Consider the following 19,574-nt stretch of genomic DNA (forward strand, 5'->3'; position numbering starts at 1 on the left):
AGGTTATGTTTCAAATCAGATTTTCAGAAGGTAAATTGTAGAAATATGCGGGGTTTATACATTTGTGGCTGTGGTAACTAGTGACGTCCGAACGCCACAAAGCCTGCAGCGGAGCACACCAAAAGAGATTAAAATAGGGGATGACCTTCAAAAAATGAAATACAGAATCTGGAGATAAACCATTTACTTTGCATGGATTTAGTCGTAAATGTATACAATTGTTTTTGTCATTTTCATTATGTTAGATTTGTTTGTTGTTGTAATTTGAATTATGTTGTGATTTGCTGCAGTAAATCATTATTAGAGTTACTTGTGAGCGCCTCCCCTACACACAGTTGATGATGAGTTTTGTCCATATGACCAGTCAGGTGATCTTTTCCACTTCGCCATTTTGTGCTGCTGCTACGCCGGGTATTTATCTGAACGTTCGTGACTAGTCCATTTACATTGCTAGTTAGCTAGGTGTTATTGTATCTTTCCCAGTTTACAGCTAAAGACCATTGCCTTCGATAGGTTTAGTACCTAAACCATTGGGAAACATAGTAATAGCCGTTTTGTATTATTTAGCTTACTGTGTGAGAAAGAATGTCGTCCGAAAGCCCCGAATACTCTCCGTTCTTCGCAGTGATGGGTGCCTCTGCGGCTATGGTTTTCAGCGGTAATTATCACACAATTCAAATACTATCTTTATTAGCTAGCTGCATTTAAATTATACATTGTATGTGTAATTTGTCAATTTTAACAGCATAATTCTCGTTATTGCTTGAAACCAGCTAACGTTAAAGGAGCCCAGGCAGAAACTGTCATTGACGTAACGTTATTTGACATTTTAATTAACTTTAGCTAGCTAATATACTTGTCCAGTATTTTGCTTAACTGTCATTACCAATAACCACACCTTCAGATCAACGCATTTGAAGTGAGAGTTCGTTCTTTCTCAATTTTAGGCGCTTTTCGTTTTACGCTTTGTGACATGCGCCACACTAAGACACCACCAGATTTGAGCGTAACATTACTGGCGAGTTGGTCATTATGAAGGCAGGAGGCCTATTGATGGTGAATATTGACCATCCGTGTCAGATGTTGAGTATAAACAACTGATACTATGAAGAATACCAGCTCAAATTGGTTATAGATTTGTGCAATGTAACGTTAGGCATAACCAGCAGGGGAGCACGCTCATGCGATGACAACCTAGGGAATGGAATGCCATCGTTTGGTCCACGTCATACGAACAATTCCATGTACATTCGGGTGATTTAAAAGGCCACTGCATAGGAAATGGGCGCTTGTGGACCAATTCATGTGTATAGGCCTCAGATAATTGAAATGGAAATATACTGCACGAGACACTTTAGATTCAAGGAAAATGGCATTTGCATCAATATCACATGACAATCACACGATTGGACTTGTGATTTGGAATGTTAAAGTAGCAAAGGATTTAGGAAGTGCACTTGTGGTGTAGACCTATAAACAATATACCACTATAACATGATTAATATAACATTTAATCAGATTTGATACATTTGCATGTCTAAGAAGACAAATTGTCAACCAAGTGCAATAATTTGATCTCTGGCTCATGTTCTGGGTGGCCTCAGGTCCAAGTGAACGTGTAGAAACGACGGTCTAGTGATCTTTCTCATGACAAATGAGAACAGGGAAGACGATGATGTATCAGTATGGTCTTAGGATTTGTTTTATTGTCCTGTTATGTCTGATGTGTTCACTCAAGCATTTTGCATAATATACTTCCTAACAGCATACAATTACCAACCAACTGTGCCATTGACTGCAATATACATGGTTTGGACTATCCCTAGGCCAAAATTAGCAATCAATGTTTAAACATCCACTCCGGCAATCTTTTTAAACTTTTTTCCAGTGGAAAAACTATATGGCACTAAATACAGTAATGTACACACTTAGACATGTTCTGGAACTTTATCTACTCCTGCTATGATCTGTAAGTGTTAATGTGTAGCTCATACATGCAGAATTACTGTCTCACCTCAATTAGCCACAATCTCTAGTTTGAAAAAAACAGTTTTTCTGGAAGCTGTGGTGCCATTCCCCCCCCCCAATGTGGGCCCAGCCCCCTAGCAATTTGAGTTCAAGCAATGAGCTTCAACCTCTCGCCATATGAGTGACAGCTAGCAAGATGCACGTTGCACCCACAGCAGAGCGAGACAGGTCAATGATGTAGTTCAAAGCACACGGCCATGCAATCTCCATAGACAAACATTTGCAATGGCCTTACTGAAGAGCTCAGTGACTTCCAAGTCAGTTTGTCAATTTTTTTTGCCCTGCTAGAGCTGCCCGGTCAACTGCAAATGCAGTTAATGTGAAGTGGAAACATTTAGGAGCAGCAACCTTACAGAGCGGGACTGTTGAAGCGCATAGCAAGTAAAAATGGTCTGTTCTCAGCTGCAACACTCAGTACCGAGTTCCAAACTGCCTCTGGAAGCAACGTCAGGACAATAACTGTTCTTCGGGAGCTTCATGAAATGGGTTTCCATGGCCGAGCAGCCGCACACAAGCCTAAGATCACAATGCCAAGCGTCGGCTGGAGTGGTGTAAAGCTCGCAAACAGGAGCAATGGAAACACGTTCTCTGGAGTGATGAATCTCGCCTCACCATCTGGCAGTCCGACAGACGAATCTTGGTTTAGTGGATGCTACCTTTTTGCTACCTGGGCTCGAGCCAGGAACACATCGACAACAGCCACACTTGAAGCAGCGTTACCCAGAGCAAGGGGAACAACCACTCCAAGCATCAGAGCGAGTGACGTTTGAAACCCTATTAGCGCGCACCCCGCTAACTAGCTAGCCATTTCACATCGGTTACACCAGCCATTAGGCTGATAGGCTTCAAGTCATAAACAGCGCTGTGCTTGCGAAGAGCTGCTGGCAAAACGCACTATAGTGCTGTTTGAATGAATGCTTACGAGGCTGCTGCTGCCTACCATTGCTCAGTCAGACTGCTCTATCAAATCATAGACTTAATTATAACATAACACACAGAAATACAAGCCAGCGTCCCATCTGGCCAACATCCAGTGAGATTGCAGAGTGCTAAATTCAAATACAGAAATACTAATTCAGAAAACAAAACATTTTTTACATAGGTTTAAAGATGAACTTCTTGTGAATCCAACCACGGTGTCAGTATTTTAAAATGCTTTACGGCGAAAGCATACCTTATGATTATTTGAGAACCTAGCCCAGTTGACAAATTATTACTAACAGTAACCAGCCAAGCAGAAGCTTTACAAAACTCAGAAATAGAGAGAAAATGAATCCCTTACCTTTGATCTTCATATGGTGGCACTCAGAAGACATTCATTTACTCTAAATGTTCCTTTTGTTCGATAAAGTCTCTTTATATCCAAAAACCTCCGTTTTGTTCCCGTTTTCTTCAGTAATCCACAGGCTCAAACGCAGTCAAAACAGGCAGACAAAAAATCCAAATTGTATCCGTAAAGTTCATAGAAACATGTCAAACGATGTTTATATTCAATCCTCAGGTTGTTTTTAGCCTAAATGATCTATAATATTTCAACCGGACAATGTCATCAATATAAAAGGTAAACAAGAAATGCACTCTCTCGGGATTGCGCATGAAAAAGCTCTGACATGTCAGGGTCCACTCATTCAGACTGGTCTTACTCCCTCATTTATAAGAATACAAGCCTGAAACCATTTCTAAAGACTATTGACATCTATTGGAAGGCATAGGAACTGCAAATTGAGTCCTAAATCAGTGGATACTGTTAATGGCATTGAATAGAAAACTACAAAACCAAAAAAAAAACTTCCTGAATGCCAAATCAGTTCTGTTATACTCAGACACTATTTTAACAGTTTTGGAAACTTTAGAGTTTTCTATCCAAATCTACCAGTTATATGCATATCATATCTTCTGGGCCTGAGTAGCAGGCCGTTTAATTTGGTCATGCTTTTCATCCAAAATTCCGACTGCTGCCCCCTACCCTAGAGGTTAAGACTTTCCAAGTTAAATAAAATGAAATGGAATGTGTTTTTTTGTAATGTCAGTTGAGTTGAATGAACAGCTGATGAAGTCACTGCACTGGCAGTGGCGACCGATGTCCTTGCACAGTGATGCCATCTGACGTAAGACAATGACAAGTCACAGCACTTATTGACGTGTACACGTCCTGCTTTTACTTCCTGCTTTAACTTCATTCTTTGCGCCTTCTGGGTACTCTCGCAATGGCTGCCTTCATTGACTTGAATGGGGATGCCCATTATATTTCAATGGCAGCACATGCAGTGAAGAGAGTATGGTTTGCTATTCAAATGGTTATTCCGGAGACCATTTGGCTGGCCAATTACCTTCATCCAAAATTCAATTTCTGTCACCTTCCAGCTACTAGCAGTTAGGGCTGTATGTGGCACTATTGGCTCCTGTAGTGTGGTGGGGTGGCATCATGCCACCTGTCTGTCAACCTGGGCATTTGTATTGAGTAATAACCAGCATCTTAACCATTTAGGCCTAACTGCACAATTGAGAGCAGGTGTATGACAGCTCATATTTGGGGAAATGTTGTCTTTTTTATTTTTTCACAACCAAAGTGAATTGGTGACTCTAGCCTTACTGGCTGTATTGTAGTTCAGCTTTGGTATTGAAAATGAAGCCATGGCCTATAGAAAACATGGTTCTGTAATAACGTGGATGAAGGGTGGCATCAGTTATACTCGTGTCTAGTGCATTAAGTAAGTCTACTTGTACTCCTTTTCGCAGCCCCAATGTTCAGAAATGTGTATGACCCTCTCACCTAATGTTTCTGTCAACACTCCATACATGTGGAAACTGATTGCCCTGAAATAGACCATAACAAATATGTGTCGGTATGTAGGAAGCACACTGGCTAGAGGCTAACCTAACTGGAGTCTATACATGTTTAGTGCTGACTCTGTGCTCCTATGGATAGTGACGGCACAGGGCAGCGCGGGTAGCCCCTGTAGCTGGCAGTGGGCGTGATCTGTGACGGGCAGGGTGGGAAGGAGTGACAGATTGGGAATTAGCCAGCTGAGAGGGCTGCTGGTGGGTGGCGCACCCAGTGGAGGGGGCTGATTAGGGACACCGGTGATAATGGCCCAGCAGCATTAAGCATCTTACAAGGTTTATATCCTACAGGAAGCCTGCCATCTTGTGGTGTCTGCACCACCACTACCACCATACTTGAGATTGAGAAACAATATGTAAATAGACATTTTATCTATTGATTTTAAATGTGTTTTTGATCTACTGGTTTGTGTTTGTAAACCATTGCCTATATTGTGCTTCATGATCATTTTAAAGTGCATGCAGCAGCCTCTGAAGACCGTCTCACACTTATTTCACTGTTGCCGTTCCCAGTTATTTTCTTTCATGTCTTAACTCTGTGTGAAGGGTCTGCTTTGGCACGGTGGAAGCACCATGATGGAATCCAAAATATTGGTTAGAAGTCTCACTTGTAACAGAGGCATCATGAACGGCCTTAGAACATCACCACCATGAGTTGTACTGTAGCATTTTAACATAATCGATAGCCTAATAATTTGATAACTGGTTGTTGTGGCTATTTTTCATTAAACAACTTGTTACTTTCTGGTGCTAAACTGAGGTCGCTGCTTAGGGCTCTGACGATCATGGAATTTTGGATGACTATAATTGGCCAGCCAAATGACCGGTCTGTAATAACCGTTCGAATAGCATACACATTTTAAATGCAGATTTTCTCCTTTCCATGTGCTGCCATAGGAGGAGATTGGGCGTCAAGTCAATGATGACATGATGGGTGGACTGGCGGCCATTGAGAGTGTACCCATAGGCGCAAAGAAGGAATTGGAGTAATGGGTTTACCAGTTGAATTGCTATGGTTAGAGGTTCCAAACCCATTCTATTCATAGTTTGCTACTACACCTTGCTCATTTCGGCAAGGGACAACAAAGTTTAATCACAGAAATTGTCTCAACTGCACAAATACCCGGCTGTCCCGTCTTCAGTCAGATGTTCGTTCCCAAAAAATAAACGGTTATTTTATTTTCATGATGGTCAGTTGTACGGTCATTGTGCCAGCCCTAGTGGCTGTTCCAAGTTGCTTGTCCTCAGTTACGCTTGCGTCATATCGACTGGTTAGTATTGTTTTGGGCTGTTATGTCTGCAGCCTTCACTGCTTGAGGCCTCTGCTCTTGGTTGGTAGTCAGTACAGGCTCTGACTGGCTGTGACGAGCATGGTAGCGATATCCTTCAATGGCACTGGCTGACCCAGTCTACCATAGTGAGCTGTGCTGCACATTATCTCAGTAGTGCACACCCTAACCCTCCTAACAACTACTAGCCTATTCATGGCACTGGAGGAGATGCTTGACTTCAGAATTTATAGTGTTATATAGCCCAAAGTAGGGGCATAAGCATAATTTTAAAATGCTTGACTATTGCAGACGACAAGTTAAAATTTAGCCTTGTTATCTACTGGTGTATTTAAGACCTCCTAAAAGCCTGGTGTTGTATAAAAGTCCTCCTTTTAACTGAGGTGGATTGTGTCCTCCCTACTCTCAAAGCTAATATTTTTGTGTAATGAGTCAACCTATTTTGATTATTTACTAGCATTTTTGTTGTCTAGTTTTGTTCTATTACTGCTCAAATGGCATTTTCTGTCGGTTGGTTCAATAGATTTAGGAGTAGCTTTATATTTTTCCATAACATCATGGAGAGTACATTATTCTAAGGGTCTTATTTACTCCATTTGACCATTTTTGATCCCTCACATCACTACTAAACCCAGATTCAGCTCCACCACATTTTGTTCAGTGTCTATAGACATAGTTTAGGGATTGTTTGCTCAAAATATTTAATTAGATGGACCAGTATTTTTTTTTTTTTTTTTTTTTTTTTTTTTGCTAAATAAATGGGTGCTATATTGCAAAGCAGATGTAGATGCTTGGGCAATATCCCTGGCTTCACTGCAATACTGTCCACTACGGTTTCATCAAGGTAGCTTACAGTTAATGTGCTGTTTAAGACCAAGAGTTGGCTATATTATGCTTCATATTAAAGTACTGATAAAGGGCTGTTTGAGCATCTTTTTCACTGAACAGCAGTTTGATTACTTCCGTCTCCACAGTATCTTTACATTGCAGAGCGTCTGAGGCATCAGGGTGTAGTAACGTTAATGGGTGATCTGGAGGGGGGAGAAAAAAAAGAAAGCTCTTTACCTCTGCAGAGGATTAGGATTAAAGCACAGGGGTTCTGTCTCTCATGCCACCCATTGCAGCAGTCCTTAAACTCAACATTTAATCTTCAGAGAATAAAGCCATGGGACCTTGTCTCCACTAACCTGCATGTTTATTTACATTTTTACCTTCATTTAACTAGGCAAGTCAGTTAAGAACGTTCTTATTGTCAATGACGGCCTAGGAACAGTGTGTTAACTGCCTTGTTCAGGGGCAGAACGACAGATTTTTTACCTCGTCAGCTCCGGGATTCGATCTTGCAACCTTTCGGTCCAACACTCTAACCACTAGGCTACCTGTAGATCTGGGTCGTGTTCAGTAAAGCACACCATAGCAACAAAAAAAAAATCCAACTCCCCAATTAGAACACTGATTGTAGTTGACTAATTCTCTAATTTCACTCAACTATTTCTCTACTGAACACGACACTGGTGGGTATAGTCACTCGATCTATGGTTGCGTTGGTCTTCCTTAATCAAAGAGCAGGCATAAGGGCCAGCTGTTTGGAGAGGGTAATTCATTGTGCTTCAACATGGAAGTCATTACATTAACCATACACCACCTCAGGTCAGAGTAGGAGCTGCAAGATGGTGCTTTAGTGGTTGTGGCATGAATAGATACTGTATAGAACCGTTCAGCGGTTGGAAGTGGTCTTGTCTTGGTCTCTGAGGTGCTGTTGTAACATAAAGCCCTTCTGTCTATAGACTTCCCTCAAGTGAAATTGAAGTGCTTGGCTATTTCGTAAAACCAATCACCAAGACACATTTGATGGGGAAACTCGAAACCAATATGCAGTAAATGCATTTGGGTATTGGTACTACTTTGTCTTAGAAATTGGCTAGTGTGCGGCACTGCCTGACCTTTCGAATTTTGTAAATTGTCTCTGGTCTGACAAATTCTGAACATGACTGAATGCCTCACTCTGCTATCAGAGATGTAGGTCCAGACAGCATCCACTTTAAGTCACTCGTACTCAGGGGCTGAACAACTCTTCTCTATATGGCCTGAGTGATTAAACCTTGCATCGACGGCGTCAGTCTTGTGATGAATAAGTGAATGTAGAGGGAGTAGTGACCTGACAGGTGGCTGACTGCCATGTGCACATTTTAAGGATTGGCCAGCCACTTCCTCCTCTAGAGATTATATCCACTTCCTCATTCTTTCCCGTTGTCGCATAGAGATGTATAGAGGTCACAATGTTGTATCTGTCCTATTATGGTGTCTGAGCGCACGGGCAGTGCCATTGAGATGGATGCATCGTTTGCGATCTCTATGCTACAAAGGGGAAAGAATGAGGGAGTGGATAGAATCTTGTTTTTATGATTATCAGTGAAATTTATAAAATGTTGGTTACTATGTATGCAAGACTATAAATGACCAAACACCCAGCTTTTGAGGAGCTGGTTACTGCACTGGCAGACTTCCAGCATTTGTGCTAAGCTAATGATATGCTAACGTCACACTCAACTGCATGCAGAGACACATTGTATCCATGAGTTTGTCTGACTCTGAGATTTAGGTATTTTATCTACTTTCCCAATCTTGCAGTATTTTTTTTTTTAGATGCACCATTGCATTAATCGTGAAATGTCCATATGGCTCTCTGCCTCATGGTCTGTCATCACGCGCCACCTGTCTGTGCTGACTGCGTTCTGCGGGGCCCCTACCGGTTAGTGCTGTCATAGAAATAGAATGGACAGACTCAATTTCTATGATTGGTGCTGGTTTGTGTCCCTTCTGCTGTTGCTGGTTGCCTCTGGAGGGATGTGGCATCCTGCTGTCCTCTGATGTCAGAAGCTTCCTGTGTGAAGAGCCTAATGAGTTTTTCAGGCAGGGAGGCGGTGTGATTTAGAACACTGCAGCTCTGGCACAGAGCCATGAAAGGGGTTAAACTGAGCTCCATTCCCTGTTGGGAGCTATGGGTTGAGTAGAATTAGCCTGAACCGTAGCTGTAAAGGGGAATGGCTGGTTTGAGAACCGCAGTCGAGCACATCAGTGGCAAGCTGCTATTTTGGGGGGGGAAACGTGATGCTGGTAATTTCCTCATACACAGGCAGAATTCCCCAGCTTGTAGCCATGTTGACCTTGTTTGTAAAGGGAACAGAAACTGATTACATTACGATCTTCAATTTCAGTTCCTCATGTTGCTCAACCCTGTATTCTACTGTATTTGTACATTGATCTAATCACAAAATGAAGTAGAACACTATTATATCTAATGCTCTACCTCCTTTCCCCTCCACCAGCCTTAGGAGCAGCCTATGGGACGGCTAAGAGTGGCACAGGGATCGCTGCCATGTCGGTGATGAGGCCGGAGCTCATCATGAAGTCGATCATCCCCGTGGTCATGGCGGGTATCATAGCCATCTACGGCCTGGTAGTAGCTGTGCTCATTGCCAACAACATCTCTGAGAAGGTCACCCTCTACAAGTAAGCCTAACCCCTCTCATGACATCTCTTACATCTAGAAATGTGCTCGAGTTGCATTTCATCTTTCCCAATACTACAATGTGAGGAACTTAGAACAGGCTGGGAGGCAACTGGTCCGTCAATCCATAACACCTGACATTGACATAAGATCAAATCTTTATACTGTGGAAATTGTAGTTTTATTGCCAAATGTCTTATTGAAAACATCTCTGCTTGCTTTTGTCATTGTTCATTCTGCATCACATAGTAACCCTGTAAATTGTATTGATCCTATTGTAATCCTCTCTCTGCTGTAGGAGTTTCCTCCACCTGGGTGCTGGCCTGAGTGTAGGCTTGAGCGGGCTGGCAGCTGGCTTTGCCATCGGCATCGTAGGTGACGCGGGCGTGAGGGGCACGGCCCAGCAGCCCCGGCTTTTTGTGGGCATGATCCTCATCTTGATCTTCGCCGAGGTCCTAGGACTCTACGGTCTCATTGTGGCCCTCATCCTGTCCACGAAATAAACCACCAACTTCTCCACCAAAATATGTCCTATATGTTGCTGCTGGAGAAAAGAGTAAAACCAGAAATAAAATGTAAAGAGAAAAAAAAAAGGAAAATGTATGACAAAGTTTAAAAAGACGAAGGTGAAATAATTACATAATTAAAAATGGCTCCGTAAATATGGTCTTATCTCTACAATGTGTACAGTCCAGATTTGATAGTCAAACTTCTTGTAAATGCGCAATGTAGTGATTTTGTCTGTCGTGTGTAAATGTCTGGAGATTCTTCCCCCCCCCCCCCCCCCCCCTGGTTTAACGACATTCAGGTGCGCCAGGTTTCTTGCTGGTTTCTGCCTCGTCTTAGATCCTCACCAAAGGGCCCCACTGCATTTTTATTCTCCGCATTCAGTTGGGAGTTCACATGATTTCTGTGTTGTCTATGGGGATCTATTTGTAAAGAGAATTGTATGGACTTAGTTTGTTTTTTGTTTTTCCACTGGTTTTATTTATAAAGAATTGTTCAATGAATCTGTTTTTAAATGGAGCAAAAATGTTAAATTCCCTAGAAGATATATATATATACACATACATACAAATATCTAAAGATTTAATGCACTGTGGGTTAATTGTGATAAGTGGTTGGAATTCCTCTGGATGTATTAACGTACTTGGTTTAAAATTAAGATTGCCTTTAGTGTGTGACTGGTGGAGTGGGAGTTGTGTAGTTTAATCATTACAAACATTCTTGAAACACTTCAATGTTTTCCTGTAGTACCGCTGTTTTGATTGCATTAAAGGTGTGTGTGTGCCCCGTGTTGGGTCTCACGTGTAATTTCCAAAACTGTCATCTCCAGCTTCTTCATCCACCTCATCTGTAGATGTATGCATTCTCACCACAACTCTCCCATTAAACGTGCATGGAGCTATGGTTTTTGGTCCAATTCCTTGTACGTCGCCATACTCACTGTGCCATCGTAATTCAAATAGGTAGCCAGGTTGTTTAATTGTAGAAATGTCACTTGAAGTATCGCAGGTGATTTCCTTGATTTGGGTTATTTTAAAGGTGATCGTTAATTGTAACTCCAATGCGCTACACTGAACAAAAATATAGATGCAACATGCAATTTAAAATATTTTACTGAGTTAGTTCATATAAGAATTGGTCAATATAAAGTCAATAGGCCCTAATCTAAGGATTTCACATGACTGGGGAAACCGATGCCTCTGGTCACATAGTTTAAAAATACAAACTCCTTTGCATAGTTCATTGTGCCCTGTGGAACGTTGTCCCACTCTGCAATGGCTGCGAAGTTGCTGGATATGGGTGGGAACTAGAACATGCTGTTCACATCAATCCAGAGCATCCCAAACATGTTTAATTGGTGACATGTCGGGTGAGTATGCAGGCCATGGAAGAACTGGGACATTTTCAGCATTCAGATCCTTGCGACGTGTGGCGGATGAATGGCACGACAATGGGCCTCAAGGATCTCGTCACGGTATTTCTGTGCATTCAAATTGCCATAGATTAAATGCACTTGTTTGTTGTCCATAGTTTATGCCTGCCCATACCATAATCCCACCACCACGGGGCACTCCGTTGACATCAGCAAACCTGCTCGCCCACACGACGCTGTCCGCCATTGTCCAGTAGATTTGAAATCGGGCTTCATCTGTGAAGTGCACTGCTCCAGTGGCCATCGAAGGTGAGCATTTGCACACTGAAGTCGGGTCAAGACCTTGGTGAGGACGAAGGGCACGGAGATGAGCTTCCCTGAAACGGTTTCAGACCGTTTGCAGAAATATTTTGGTTGTGCAAACCCAGTTTCATCAGCTGTCAGGGTGGCTGGTCTCAAATGAGGTCCTGGGCTGGTTACACGTGGTCTGCGGTTGTGAGGCCGGTTGAACCTATTGCCAAATTCTTTAAAACAATGACATGGTAAATAAATGAACATTACATTTTCTGGCAACAGTTCTGGTGGACACTCCTGCAGTCAGCACGCCAATTGCATCCTCCAAACTTGAGACAACTGTGGCATTGTGTTGTGACAAAACTGCACATCTTAAAGTGACCTTTCATTATCCCCAGCACAAGGTGCCCCTGTGTAATGATCATGTTTCTTGATATGCCACCTGTCAGTCAGGTGGCTGGATTATTTTGGCAAATGAGAAATGCTCACTGACAGGGATGTAAATAAATAACCTTTTTGTGCTTTTGGAACAATTCTGGGGATTTTTTTGTTAACACATGAAACATGGGACCAACACTTTACATGTTGCATTTATATTTCTGTCCAGTGTAATTAGAAATCTGAACATGAACAAAACTATTGAAGTTTGTCTATAGTGGAACATAATTTAGTAATCGGATTTATGGTTGTCTAGACAGAGAATATTCAGCTGTCCATTCGTTTACCATAACCTAAATGTCTGCTGGCAGCCAGGTAGTGGTGAAGCGGATTTCACTCAGTTCTGCTCTCAATTAAATATCAGCCCACTTTATTACATTTGTGAAGTATTACATGTGGGTAGTTTTCTGAAGCTTACATACCAGTAGTATATGACAAGATAGATGCAATGTAAAAATGTCTTGTGTGGTTGTGTGTGCCTGCCTGTGATATATATATATGATTTTACAAAAGCTAAATACTACGATAGTGTATTGCTATTGAATATGCAATGGGATTTGAATGCTCAGGGATTCTGTATGCTTGTTAGGAGGGTCTGTGCAATGCTGTTGATGGCACTGAAGGTGGCGCTGTCTGGGAATGTCTGGATGAAGTCTTTGCCCTCCTCTATACTGGTAGTGAGCAGAGGGTCCAGGGGCACAGAGCCTGAAATGGGAAACACACAATCTGAGGCCTTCGCAACCATTGAAAACAATATACACACACACACACACACACACACACACACAAGCAGCTAACACACTGGCCTACTTTAGAAAACAAGACACTATGGTGTCTTTTGAGGTCAAAACTTGAAAATATCAAATGCTGTTAACATTACATGCAAAGGCTGTGTTCACGCAGGCAGCCCAATTCTGATCTTTTGCTAATAATATGGTATTTTGACCAACCGGATCAGATCTTCTGCTAGTAACCGCAAAATATCAGAATTGTCTGCCTGTATAAACGCAGCCATAGTCTACTACATACATCTAACCCAGGGCTCTCCAACCCTCTTCCTGGAGAGCTAGCCTCCTGTAGCTTTTCACTCCAACCCCAGCTGTAACCAACCTGATTCAGCTTATCAAGCAGCTAATTATTAGATTCAGGTGTGCTAGATTAGGGTTGGAGCGAAAACGTGCAGGACCGTAGCTCTCCAGGAACAGGGTTGGAGACCCCTGGTAGACCCAGTAGTCTTCACACAGTCTACATCAATGGTACACAGTTCTCTCAAAACCTCTCCATCCACAGCCATAGCAATACTGCAGTTGGCTGAGAACAGTGCTGTAGCCTTAAATATGGCTTCTCACTGCTCTGGGCTTTAGCTACATTAATCGCTTCATTACTCACCGATTGGTTTCCACTCTTACAAAGCATATGGTCGTTGAGTGTTAATGGTGAAATGGTCAATAATATACCACTTAGATTGATCCCCATCGCTTTGACTGAAATGTATCAGCTCTAACCCCAACATTTTACAAGCACTCCCACTGCAATGAAGACCAACCATTTTATCAGTGCAGCTCTGCTGTAAAATGCCTGCTAAATGGCGACAAGCAGTTTCAGAGTGCTGGAGTCGGTTGGGTTAGAGTGACATCTAGTGGCTGTTTAATAAAATACCCATCATATCACTAAAAGCCGATTCGGAGGCTCCGCACGGAGAGTATGAAGAGCCACATTTTTGAACAATGTGGAGGGCTCCGTATAGCTCTGCATTGATATGATTGGACAGTAGGTGCGGGCTGTACATCCTGTATAAACACAAATACACTTCCTTGACAACTTCCTTCACATAAGCTCTGCGAAGTGTAAGATGTATGAATGCCCAGACTTCTGCAGAGGCCGCATCGCAGGAAATGCTGTACGGCCAATGCAGATGCCGGAATGACCATCAAAAAAAAAAAAAAAAAAATATTTTTATTTTACCCAAATATACTGATCCTGTCAACTTGGCCAGCTCCTCTCCTCCTCCCTTGGAGAAGATATTACTGCATTCCTGTAAGCAAACACATTATATTAGAATGGTCAGAACTGGCATATGCTGAGATTCTAATATGACAAAATAGTGACACTATACATTTTTAAATGACACCGCTTCAGACTGACGATTGTGTCCAGCGAAATAATGCACATGAAGCTAATCTAAAACTAACTGGAGACCTGTTTGCAACAAGCACATATGGTGTGTGTGTGTCCATGCATATTGGAGTACTCACAGAGCAGTGTGGACACACAAATCCACTCATGTTCTCTACAATCCCCAGGATGCGCAAGCCTGTCTTCTTACAGAACGTTATCTCTCTCCTGACGTCCCCCGTCGATACTGCCTGCACAGAATAACAGCATATCTAAGTACAATATAATGTAATTAATACAATGAATCAACCAGGGGGAGTACAAGTGCGCACTTCAGGAGAAGGGTCGATATTTATCAGAACAAAAGGTTTCCTGTTGCCAACATTTAAGACCCACCACAGCGAAAGCTATTTTGTTTCTCTTCTAGAGAGGAGGCTGATCACTGATTAAACACGGAGCGCAGGAGTTGACACAACTTCCAATCTTTCCTTGTACTGTACCTGCGGTGTAGTGATCAGAATGGCTCCGTCCACTTTGTGCTGCTTCTTCAAGTTTTCCAGGACGGCCAAGTGTTCGTCTGACGTCCCCGGGGGCGTGTCCACCAGGAGCACGTCCAGTTCCCCCCACGCCACGTCAGACACAAACTGCCCAATCAGAGCTGGGACGTGACCATACGGCAGGTGGTGCAGGAGAGAGAGCCAGAGAACGTGAGAGGATATTGATGAGACACCAAAGTCCCACCCAGTAAGCCCCTACACTCTTCATGTTGATCAAGGGGAGGTATACTTCAAGCGTCTCAAATGAAGAGTGCTGATCCTGTGATCTAAACTTTTTTTTTTTGTTACTGTGGAAGCTCCACCTTGGCCTCTAATAGTCCGATGTAGACTGAGCATACCCGTTTTCTTTGGACCCCTCCAGACAACTGCTTCGTCTGGGTCCTCCAGCAGGAAGCCTATGGACATGAGCGCCAGGCTCTTCTGGGCATCTGTGTAGACGGGCACCCAGCCCGAGTCACACTGGTGCACCTCTGGCTTGCCCACACTCAGCATGCGGGGGATACTGGGACCACACAAGTCCACGTCCAGGATCCCAACCTGATTGATTGAGACAGACAAGACAAGACAGGACAGGACAGGACAGACAGACAGACGAGACAGAGACCACACATGTAGGCATGTGTGAACATGCACATAGTTATGTGGGCTCAATATTCCACACAGGTCCAAAATACCAACCTGAGAAAAAGATACTGTACAGTCTCACACATACATGGTTGGACAGATAACTAGGAAATGTGTAATCAGTAATCGATACATTTACAAGACAATAAAGGTAATTAGTAACAAAATCCACTTGATTACTCAAAATGAATAGCATAATCCGGTATTGGTATTTTATTAGTATCCCCATTAGCTGTTGCGAAAGCAGCAGCCACACTCGTTTGGCAGTTAAGTAATCGGGAAAATAATTGGCAACATCAAATGGTTTTGTGATGAATAAGCCATCTGAGTTGAATTTGTTTTTCTGTCCATAATTTCATTTAAAGTCGTTTTTTTTCTCCATCATTCTTTATATAATTGATCTTGGCTTCATAATACTGTTTTCTTTTTGTTGAGTTTCTGCAGTAAGTCAGCCATCAGATGTGCAGCCAAACAATCCAGCCAACTTGACAACTGTGAGAAGCATTGGAGCCAACATGGGCCAGCATCCCTGTGGAACACTTTTGACACCTTGTAGAATCCATGTCCCGACAAATAGAGGCTGTTCTGAAAAGGGTTAGGGTTCCCACATGGCCATATTTCCATGTTACTGCGCTTATTTACAGAAAACAGATGGAAGACTACCTGTGCTAATTAGCTATCTGCGTCTCCGAACATGTAACAGTATAACTTTACGTCCGTCCCCTCGCCCCGACCTGGGCGCGAACCAGGGACGCTCTGCACATGTCAAGAGTTACCCATCGCTCCACAAAAATCACGGCCCTTGCAGAGCAAGGGGAACCACTACTTCAAGGTCTCAAAGCGAGTGACGTCACCGACTGAAATGCTATGAGCGCGCACCACCGCTAACTAGCTAGCCATTTCACATCCGTTACACAAAGACACATCTTTCCCCAGCACAGCGGCTATGGCTGGGCCAAATACCCATGTTTTCGTTCAAACAATTTCTTCTCTCTCAAAACACAAGCATCTTCTGTTGTGAAAAGCAACTGCGGATCTGGGCTTTAGCATAACAGAATGGAGCTGTGTTGACCCATCAAAAATGTCCATTTGATACAAAGATCCTGATGACACACACACACATGAATGTTATGTCTCCCACCTTCTTGCCTGCGTGTCTTAGGGCCAGGGCTAGCTCTGTGGTGAGGGTGCTCTTGCCCACCCCTCCTTTTCCAGACAGGATCAACACCACATGTTGGACCTGGGCCAAGTTCCCACCTTCTGTGGAGAAACAAGTTAGTGAAATATATGGACATGAATGTGTAACAGTATAACTTTAGACCATCCCCTCGCGCGAACCAGGGACCCTCTGCACACATCAACAACAGTCACCCACGAAGCATCGTTACCCATCGCTCCACAAAAGTCGCGGCCCTTGCAGAGCACGGGGAACCACTACTTCAAGGTCTCAGAGCAAGTGACTTCACCAATTGAAACGCTATTCAGCGAACCACCGCTAACTAGCTAGCCGTTTCACATCCGTTTCAAATGCATGAACAAATACACACGTTCAAGTCCTATTACTGTGAAAGCAGCATTTACTAATTATATCCATTAAATCTCTCATTACTGTGTGTTCACTGACACTGAAAGATTCTAAGGACCCAGTCACGTTTTATCACGCAGGTTGAAGTTTATTGTCATGAGTCTTGTCCTGGAGGCAGAACTGAGCGATGTCCCCTTTCGGAATGTGAATATGTGCATGAGCTCGGCAAGTATGTATGTCTCTCGTGCATATATTTTTATATTTTGAGCATGCTTCAGGTGATAGAAATCTGAACGCACTACCAGCGCTTTGAAACGTTTGTAAGTATACTTTCATGTGGATATATTGTATCACATTCCTACCGAAAAAAAAGTACCAACAAGTAAAGTTCATTAAAATATAATTTGATTCAACATTCTGGCTTGTAGAGGTCGTGAGAGGAAACTTTTCTGATTCAAATGCCTATTTCTGCCCAACGAATAATTCAATACTTTTCAACATCAGGTTTCCAGGCAAAGCCGGCTGCAAAGTCAAATGTGTTATTAATTTTTTAAATGAAAACTCAAATATGTTTTCTAGTCTTAATTTAAGGTTAGGTTTAACAGTGTCGTTAGGGTTCAATTTAAAAGCAGATGTTTAGACTTAGTGGCTGTGCCAGCTAGTGATCACTCTGCATAGCTGCCTCCAGAACAAAGATTCATGACGAAAAACCTGGACCTGCTGTCCATACACATTTTAACTAGTCAAGTGAACGTATTGCTTTGCCAGATAACGAATTGCACCATTAGCCTAGCAAAAATTCGACTTGAAGGTAACTAGCTAGCTAACAGTAGCTACTGAACTTAATGTCGAGTTTTGGCTAAGCACTGCCACTAGCCTTGCCCATGACAGCTTCTTGAGCACATTAATGTATAAATATTACGGTATCTAGCTAGTTATCGAACAGATTAGAGCTAGTTGTTAGCTAATTACCTAGATAGAAGCTAACGTTAGCAATGTGAAAACAACATGTGACAGTTTATCGTTCTGACAAACTCATAATAGAAAGATGCCTTATTTTCAAAGAAGGAAGCTATATACACATGCATATTAACTGGCAGCGTAATATGGTTTTCATACCATTGTTTTCTTCCATATTTGCTTTATATATCACTTTTTTGTTGTTGCACTTTTGGAGTGTTCCGTATACTTCCGCACTTCGTCACATGAGCACCAAATATCCAATGGAACGAATGGGATTGCGTGTTGCGCTCGCCTCCAAAAATAAGCAAACAATCAGTTGCCTTAACGTCTAATCTGTTATGTGCGCAACCGTACCGCAAGCAATGCGTTTTGAAGTTCAGGGCTCTGAACAAAACTCCTGGATCGAAGATACCTTTTCTTGAATATATGCTAGAGTTAACTAGCGTCTATGAATAGGCTAGTCCTTGATCATGACTCTCAGTTCTATTACATTATGCAGTGCATTCGGAAACTATTCAGACCCCTTCCCTTCTTCCACATTTTGTTACATTACAGACTCATTCTAAAATTGATTAAATATTTTTTTCCCTTATCAATCTACACACAATACCCCATAATGTTAAAGCAATAAACGGGTTTTTAGATTTTTTTGCTAATAAAAACCCCCAGATACATTATTTACATAAGTTTTCAGACCCTTTGCTATGAGACTCGAAATTGAGTTCAGGTGCTTCTTGTTTCCATTGATTATCCTTGAAATGTTTTTACAACTTGATTAGAGTCCACCGTGGTAAATTCAACTGATTGGACATGATTTGGAAAGGCACACACCTGTCTGTATAAGGTCCCAGAGTTGACAGTACAAGTCAGAGCAAAAACTAAGCCATGAGGTCGAAAGAATTATCCGTAGTGATCAGAGACTAGATTGTATCGAGGCACAAATCTGGGGAAGGGTACTGAATCATGTCTGCAGCAATGAAGGTCCCCAATAACACAGTGGGCTCCATCAATCTTCAATGGAAGAAGTTTGGAACCACCAAGACTCTTCCTAGAGCTGGACGCCCGGTCAAACCTAGCAGGGCCCTGGTCAGGGAGGTGACTAAGAACCCGATGGTCACTCTGACAGAGTTCCAGAGGTCCTCTGTGGAGATAGGAGAACCTTCCAGAAGGACAACGATTTCTGCAGCACTCCACCAATCAGCTCTTTATGATAGAGTGGCCAGACGGAAGCCACTCCTCATTAAAATGCACACGACAGCCCGCTTGGTGTTTGCCAAAAGGCACCTAAAGGACTCTGACTATGAGAAACAAGATTCTCTGGTCTGATGAAACCAATATTGAAATCTATGGCCCAATGCCAAGCGTCACGTCTGGAGAAATCTTGGCACCATCCCTACAGTGAAGCATGGTGGTGGTAGCATCATGAAGTGGGGATATTTTTTCAGAGGCAGGGACTGGGAGACTTGTCGACGGAAAGATGAACGGAGCAAAGTACAGAGACATCCTT

At 42.6% G+C, this 19,574-nt stretch overlaps 2 protein-coding genes across 2 annotated transcripts; one reads left to right on the forward strand and one right to left on the reverse strand.

The window, feature by feature from the left end:
• The first annotated feature begins 354 nt into the window (after positions 1-354).
• LOC139368174 (ATPase H+ transporting V0 subunit cb) lies at positions 355-11,082 on the forward strand. The gene is made up of 3 exons (XM_071106784.1): positions 355-658; positions 9,491-9,674; positions 9,971-11,082. Exons 1-3 carry the CDS (start codon positions 586-588, stop codon positions 10,173-10,175), a joined length of 462 nt encoding a protein of 153 aa, XP_070962885.1. The 5' UTR covers positions 355-585; the 3' UTR covers positions 10,176-11,082.
• A 1,550-nt stretch (positions 11,083-12,632) lies between these two features.
• On the reverse strand, positions 12,633-18,316 carry LOC139367515 (nucleotide binding protein 2 (MinD homolog, E. coli)). Its single transcript, XM_071105756.1, has 7 exons — positions 18,224-18,316; positions 16,721-16,839; positions 15,294-15,492; positions 14,899-15,056; positions 14,539-14,649; positions 14,249-14,318; positions 12,633-12,988 (listed from the first exon to the last, which is right to left on the reverse strand). The coding sequence occupies exons 1-7, from the start codon at positions 18,237-18,239 to the stop codon at positions 12,849-12,851; spliced, it is 813 nt and encodes a 270-aa protein (XP_070961857.1). The 5' UTR covers positions 18,240-18,316; the 3' UTR covers positions 12,633-12,848.
• Positions 18,317-19,574: the final 1,258 nt, after the last annotated feature.

The sequence above is a fragment of the Oncorhynchus clarkii genome, chromosome 16 (genome assembly GCF_045791955.1).
Source record: "Oncorhynchus clarkii lewisi isolate Uvic-CL-2024 chromosome 16, UVic_Ocla_1.0, whole genome shotgun sequence".
In the NCBI taxonomy this organism is placed as follows: domain Eukaryota; kingdom Metazoa; phylum Chordata; class Actinopteri; order Salmoniformes; family Salmonidae; genus Oncorhynchus; species Oncorhynchus clarkii.

Bases quoted from the DNA above. Each gene is read 5' to 3' on its own strand.
- LOC139368174 (XM_071106784.1), top strand. From the start codon at position 586: ATGTCGTCCGAAAGCCCCGAATACTCTCCGTTCTTCGCAGTGATGGGT. The intron at 659-9,490 runs GTAATTATCACA...CCCCTCCACCAG, and splicing joins TGCGGCTATGGTTTTCAGCG to CCTTAGGAGCAGCCTATGGG. The intron at 9,675-9,970 runs GTAAGCCTAACC...TCTCTGCTGTAG, and splicing joins GAGAAGGTCACCCTCTACAA to GAGTTTCCTCCACCTGGGTG.
- LOC139367515 (XM_071105756.1), bottom strand. The intron at 14,650-14,898 runs GTACAGTACAAG...TATTCTGTGCAG, and splicing joins TTCTGATCACTACACCGCAG to GCAGTATCGACGGGGGACGT. The intron at 14,319-14,538 runs GTGAGTACTCCA...GTTTGCTTACAG, and splicing joins TTGTGTGTCCACACTGCTCT to GAATGCAGTAATATCTTCTC.